Source organism: Garra rufa, chromosome 11, assembly GCF_049309525.1.
Source record: "Garra rufa chromosome 11, GarRuf1.0, whole genome shotgun sequence".
NCBI lineage: Eukaryota > Metazoa > Chordata > Actinopteri > Cypriniformes > Cyprinidae > Garra > Garra rufa.
In genome coordinates, this window is record NC_133371.1 from 49,571,110 (window position 1) to 49,578,017 (window position 6,908).

General features: G+C 42.7%; 1 protein-coding gene across 1 annotated transcript; it reads left to right on the forward strand.

The window, feature by feature from the left end:
• Positions 1–1,251: 1,251 nt before the first annotated feature.
• Positions 1,252–6,569, forward strand: gatm (glycine amidinotransferase (L-arginine:glycine amidinotransferase)). Its single transcript, XM_073850423.1, has 9 exons — positions 1,252–1,408; positions 2,324–2,542; positions 2,998–3,193; positions 3,621–3,811; positions 3,931–4,068; positions 4,152–4,316; positions 4,393–4,456; positions 5,579–5,695; positions 5,788–6,569. Exons 1-9 carry the CDS (start codon positions 1,340–1,342, stop codon positions 5,898–5,900), a joined length of 1,272 nt encoding a protein of 423 aa, XP_073706524.1. The 5' UTR covers positions 1,252–1,339; the 3' UTR covers positions 5,901–6,569.
• Positions 6,570–6,908: the final 339 nt, after the last annotated feature.

A 6,908-nucleotide genomic window follows, 5' to 3' on the forward strand; every position in this document is an offset into this window, starting at 1 on the left:
GAGCCCCGCACATAACAGAAGACATATTTTAGAGGTTTTCTGACAGTCAAATTTGACTAAGCTGAAGTAAAGCAGTATCACACACAGGAGCCATCACTAGCGTGTTCAATCTGGTCCACGATGCGAGCTTGACATCAGAATTGTCCCCATAGACCATTAACAACTGGGCAAAGCCAGTAAGAGCAGAAGCCGGACATGAAGTGAGGATGGTAAAAAGAAGCAGAGTTTATTGAATAGTCTTAGTTGGGTATCAATGCTCAGACTTTGTCTGAAAAACACAAATCTAGCAAGTATTGTTATACCAGACTGATTCACAACAACATCCCATAAACCTTGAGTTGCCATAAACATTCCCTCGTATCTCTAATTCACGAAGACAAACAGCCCTTGAAACCACAGTCATAAGACTAAACACAATGGAAAAAAAAAAAAATATATATATATATATATATAAAAATAACGATAATATGACTAATCAGTTAATAAATCAATGAAATGGGTATATAAATGACTAATGGTTATTATAAAATGGAATAATTTAATGATTTTAAATAAATCAATATTAAATAGAAGTTAACACAACACAAATGTGTGGTTGCTCTCTTGAAGCAAAAGACACAGTTTGCATTTGAGAATGTTGTTTTGTTGACCTCAGAAATATTACCCCCTGTACTCTCCTCTGTCTGGTCAGCTGCTCAATAGTTTTTTTGTTTGTTTGTTTTGTTTTCTCGCATTAAGTTCCAAGTTCCAGTGAGATGCGCTTCTTGCTTAAATCTCCAAAACAAATATGTTTCAATATGTGCAAAATTCTGCGGTCACTGAGAGAGATGCATTGACTTGAGTGTACCTGTTGTACCTTTTGGGTTTGAGGTTGATATGCACATTTATTCGTTTCTTTGACGTATTTTTACTTTTGTATCTTTATTTTTAGATCTTTTTCTTGTGCCTTATGTTCAGGTTGTACCCTGCGGGCGGTACTTTTAAAGGCGCCGTATAACAGTAAATATTGTTATTATTATCCAGGAGCTGGCTAGAGCTAGAGTAATTACAGTAGCGAATGTAATGATCGGCGGTGGCGAATGGAGCGCGGTGCGCGCCGCCGTTGCGTCACTTCGATCCATTTCAGCCGCGATAGCGATAAGAATGTGCTGCTGTCAGGGATCTTCTTCTCCTGCTGCAGTTTCTCACATGTCACGTTGCTACAAGAATTTCGCTCCGCGACCCTTGCCATCTGCCGCGCGCACTATAAAAGCGCGGTCCCGCGGCGCCTCTCTTACTTTCCCGGATCAGAACTGCTGCATGTGTGAGAGCTTCAGTCCAGAACCAGAACCAGAACACAATGCTGCGTGTCCGATGCCTGAGAGGAGGAAGCCGCGGAGCAGAAGCTGCTCATCTGATCGGAGCTATGGTGAATATCGCACGTTTATACGGAAAACTCTTAGAGAGTAAAGAACTAATGGCACATGTGTGAGTGTGATGAGATTCTTACATAATGCATTTACAGAAACCACAATCAATCAATCACAATTATAACAGCTGATTGATTTCAGCATAAAAAAAACTCTTAACTGCATTCTCTTGGTTTTACAGTTGGAGAGAGATTATAATCGTTTTATTCGTCTGTTTTAATTTACAGTCTTGATCATGTTCTTAGAAAATGTTGCATTGGCTCAGAGTTGGGGATCATGTGTTATGAATGAGTGACAGCACAGCTGAACCGATCTGAGATCCTCCTCCTCGGTCAGAAACTCAAACTTTGACTCTAGAAACATGAAGAGAGATTGTAGATCAGAGATTGTACGTGTTGAAGCGCAGGCAGCGCGTTATTATCGCGAACATTGAGCAACAGCAGCAGGCGCGTCCTCGAGCCCCGATTCCCGCTTTTCTTCATTCATTGAGCGGGGATCAGTCCATTCCTGACCACAGACACAGACTACCATAGTCGGGCATAATGTGATCTGTTCAGATTCTGTGTGTGTGTTGGTGTAAAAAAATTTTTTTTTATGTTTTTCGAATGAGTCTGCTAACTTTACGCGCAAAAACGATTTTTTCAAAGTTGTAAATAAAGATAATTGGAGTATGCCTTACAATAAATTATTTCAAACCTAAAAATTTCACGTTTAATTTACTATGAATTTCTGAGTAAAAATGTTCAAATATTTTCTACACTAATTTTACGTTAAAGAACACGATTCGTTCCTACATTAATTCCATTGCAATTTAATGTTTTATTTTGTGTGTGTGTGTGTGTGTGTTTACAGTTATCAGCTCAGTAGTTGTTATTTTGCGCTGATTTCTGAGGTTCGCCTGTTCTGTGTCGCAGGTGGGTCGCGCGGTGTCGGGATGGGTGTCGCGCGCGTTCCGCAGCACCTCGAGTTCCGCCGCCGCTGCGCAGCTCCCGCTGGCGGTGGACGAGCCGGTTACTGAGCACGCGCCCGAGGAATGCCCCGTGTGCGCGTACAACGAGTGGGACCCGCTCGAGGAAGTGATCGTAGGGCGAGCCGAGAACGCCTGCGTCCCTCCGTTCACCGTGGAGGTCAAGGTAGGAAACTCAGATTGACAGATTCACCTACACATACTTCACAAAACACAGAAACACAACCCAGTCGAGCTTAACTCTTTCCTCAGGGTCTCCAGTGCAGCTCACACACACATGAGCTTACAACTGGGGCCAAAACACAGCCACTATGTATAGAACTAGTCTGACTATATAGCAATTAGTCAAGGGGTAATCAGTCTTACTTTCTGGTTTCAAATTAGACCTGTTACTGATTATGAGCAGCTCTAAAGAAATCTTCAGTATTTAAAGTGACAGACAATAAAATTGCATTGTGCTTATAATAAACAACGTTATCATCCACTGGTGTGAACACTAATAGAGTTATCATTATAGTTATCATCTGGTGGTGAACTTGAAACACTAGTCTATGTTATAAACTAACAAGTCCTTTCCATCACATGAGAGAACCGCTGACCTGTTCACCTGTGTGTCTGCAGGCCAACACCTATGAGAAATACTGGCCCTTCTACCAGCAGCACGGGGGACAGACATTCCCGAAGGACCACGTGAAGAAAGCAGTTGCTGAAATCGAGGAAATGTGCAATATTCTGCAGCACGAGGGCGTTACTGTGAGACGACCGGAACCCATCGACTGGTCATTAGAGTATAAAACTCCTGACTTCTCCTCCACAGGTCAGAGATGATAGTGAGCATACACACACACACACACACACACACACACACACACACACACACACACACACGTTGGGTTTACATGTTTTATGGGGACATTCCATAGATGTAATGGTTTTTATACTGTACAAACCGTACTTTCTATGGCCCTACACCTAAACCTAGCCCTCACAGGAGATTGTGCACACTTTTACTTCCTGAAAAAAACTCATTGTGTATGAGTTATAAGCCTGTTTCCTCATGGGGACCTGAAAAATGTCCCCACAAGGTCAAAATCTACTGGTATTTCTATCCTTGTGGGGACATTTGGTCCCCATAACGTGATGAATACCAGGTACACACACACACACACACACACACACACACACACACACACACACACACACTGATATCAGCGCTGACCCTGATGGGCTTGTTTCCTGCGCAGGCATGTACGCAGCCATGCCGAGAGATATCCTGATGGTGGTGGGAAACGAGATCATCGAGGCCCCGATGGCCTGGAGGGCCCGGTTCTTCGAGTACCGCGCGTATCGGCCCCTCATTAAGGAGTACTTCAGGCGGGGAGCCAAGTGGACCACTGCGCCCAAACCCACCATGTCTGACGAGCTGTACGATCAGGTGACGCTCAGACGCCAGTGTAAACAGATGTGTGTTACTCCGCTATTGCAGCACTCACTGTGTGTGTGTGTATATGTGTGTGTGTGTGTGTGTGTGTGTGTGTGTGTGTGTGTGTGCAGGATTACCCCATCCGCACTGTGGAGGACAGACATAAGCTGGCCGCTCAGGGGAAGTTCGTCACCACAGAGTTCGAGCCGTGTTTCGACGCTGCAGACTTCATCAGGGCCGGCACTGATATTTTTGTACAGAGGAGTCAGGTGACCGTCCTCGTCCGCTCTGTAGCTCAGCGCTCTCTAGTACTCCAGCTTGTGTTGAGAACTCTTCACGTTTTTGCTGACAGGTTACAAACTACATGGGCATCGAGTGGATGAGACGTCATCTGGCCCCCACCTACAAGATCCACATCATCTCCTTCAAAGACCCCAACCCCATGCACATCGACGCCACCTTTAACATCATCGGGCCGGGACTGGTGCTGTCCAACCCGGATCGGCCCTGCCGGCAGGTCAGTGTTGTGGAGCCGTGATGCCCCCTAGTGTTGATCTGGAGTACACTCACATCATGCTCAATCTCTCCTTCAGATCGAGATGTTCAAGAAGGCCGGCTGGACTGTGGCGACTCCTCCGACTCCTCTTATTCCAGACAGTAAGTGCAGTCTCTCACTGAAGGGGTTTTCAGTCAAAGCACAACCTTCGATCATATCAGAGCACACCTCGTCATCACATCCCTTAAACACAAACTTAAAGTTGCTATGAAATGAAATGTTACTGTTAACAGTTCATTCGTGCATGTTTAATTTTTAAAAAATGTTTATAATTGTTTAATCAGAATGTTATAACTAGATCTTCTCCAGTCATTAATGCTCTTAACATAGACTTTTGAGAGCCACGCCCACATCTCAACATCCAATCATCAGCTGATGCACAGAATCAAGTCCCACCCATAATTCATCACACTCAGATGACCGTCACAATACAGAAGATCTGTCACTATTTACAATTCGTTGTGCCTATAAGGATGTACAGCAACACAACATGCACCTGACTTTGATTAATATCGTGATCTGATTAATAAAAATAACACACCCCCTGACCCTGACACACATTCACTACAATAGAAATTTTGCATTATTTTCCATAGTAATTTAATATTTAGTATAGTAATTCTGTTTAAATACGGATATACAAGAAAGTTCACAGACATTAATGTTAAACACAATCAATTGCTGCTGTTTGGTCTCTGTCTTTTCTGAGCTGAAGTTGTCAATGTCTTACAGATGCCTTAAAGGGATAGTTTACCTAAAAATAGACATTCTGCCATCATTTCACCAGCTTGATCTATAATTGATAAACTCGACACAGTTATTAAACTGAGCTGAATCAACACTGAACTGATTCCAGCTGAATAATGACACTTTACTGTTGTCTCTTTAGAGCTGTTTTATAGCAGAATAGAATTTGTTTGCATCATTGGAACATTATTTTGCTTTTAACACTCTAAAGTTGTGTTGTATAAAGCACTGCAGAAATAAAGGTGACTCCTCAGGTTTGGAGTAAACAGTGACAGAATCGTCATTTTCGGGTGAACTATCACTTCAATATATTCAAATGTAATATATTCAAGTTCAGATACTTAAACTACAACAACATTTAAAAAAAAAACTCATGATGCATTATGTTTGATGGCACTGAATATGCTCTAATAAATGCATATTTTTATGCACGATGAATATTTGGCTAAATACGAGTATTTTGTTTTTAATGTCAGATCATCCGTTGTGGATGTCGTCCAAATGGCTCTCGATGAACGTCTTGATGCTGGATGAGAAGCGTGTGATGGTGGACGCTAATGAGGCGACCATACAGAAGATGTTTGAAAGTCTGGGTGAGGATGGTGTTTTCTCGTTACGTTGAGATGATCTTCATCTGTGACGCGATTCCTCATTCTCCTGCTCTGGTTTGTGGTGTCTCCCGCAGGGATTAAGACCATTAAAGTCAGCATCCGCCACGCTAACTCTCTGGGCGGAGGGTTTCACTGCTGGACGACGGACGTGCGCCGCCGCGGGACCCTCCAGTCTTACTTCCTCTAGCCTGCCAGAGACGCAGTTCTTATTGAGCTCAGATTGGAGTCTGCATGATTTGATAGCGCTGTGCATGTCAGGGCTTTTGCAAACGCCACACGAATAGAATCCTCAGTGATCTCAATAACAACTGCATTTCTGGCCGGCTGTTGTAGGAATGACTCCAGTGAAGCAGGCAGAGCCCCCCACACCACCACGACCACAGAACAAGAGTCTCTACCTCCTATTTACCAGAATGAAAAGAAAAAAACTGCATATTTTAAATTGTAATGACGTCTTATATAATGCATTTGATTATATATATATATAATCTTTTTTTTTACCCTACATGTGATGTGCCAAGTGTTGATTTGTAAACTCAGGTATTTTTGTAGCCGTATTTCAGCTATTTTGTAAGCATTTCTTGAAAATGTAAATATAAACATATACTTTCCCTTCACAAAAGTGTTTTTCTAGCATCTGCCTCTGATGTCATTCACAATAGCAGGAGTCAGGACGCTACGCGCCGCTTTCACATTCACACGAGACGCGTTCCCCACGTTCAGGGGACGTCTGGCTGATTTGTTTTGCGTTTGTGCTGTGATTCTCTAGTTAAACTTGTTGAGTGCGATTGCTCTTTATCAACACATGATTGTGCGTCAGATCAAACCAATCAAATAAAGATGCACTTGGAAATCAGCTGAGTTTTCCATTTGTCCTTTATGATCAAAAGAGCCAGTAGTGGTGAAATGAAGCCTAATGCTCATCTGTTCAGCAGGTTTGTTACTGTTATACATAATCCTCTAAATGGGTTTTCAACATTTTTAAATTAGTGATGAAGGCTGATTGAAAAGCGCTGCGGTCACGTGTTATTGAGCTGCAGAGCTGATTTATTCACGTGTGTGAGTTTGTGTTCGTCATTGACTGATCTGATAACAGCTTACAGAAGAACTTCACCAAACCACACATCATAAACAGCCATCAGAATAATGCAGATCATATGATTTTATTGTAGCTGAAATGTGAATTCAGGTTTGG

What these genes read in the sequence shown, in the direction of transcription:
- gatm (XM_073850423.1), top strand. Translation starts at nt 1,340, where the DNA reads ATGCTGCGTGTCCGATGCCTGAGAGGAGGAAGCCGCGGAGCAGAAGCT. An exon ending in TTTTTGTACAGAGGAGTCAG is followed by an intron (nt 4,069 to 4,151) that starts GTGACCGTCCTC and finishes TTTTGCTGACAG; the next exon opens with GTTACAAACTACATGGGCAT. An exon ending in CGGATCGGCCCTGCCGGCAG is followed by an intron (nt 4,317 to 4,392) that starts GTCAGTGTTGTG and finishes TCTCTCCTTCAG; the next exon opens with ATCGAGATGTTCAAGAAGGC.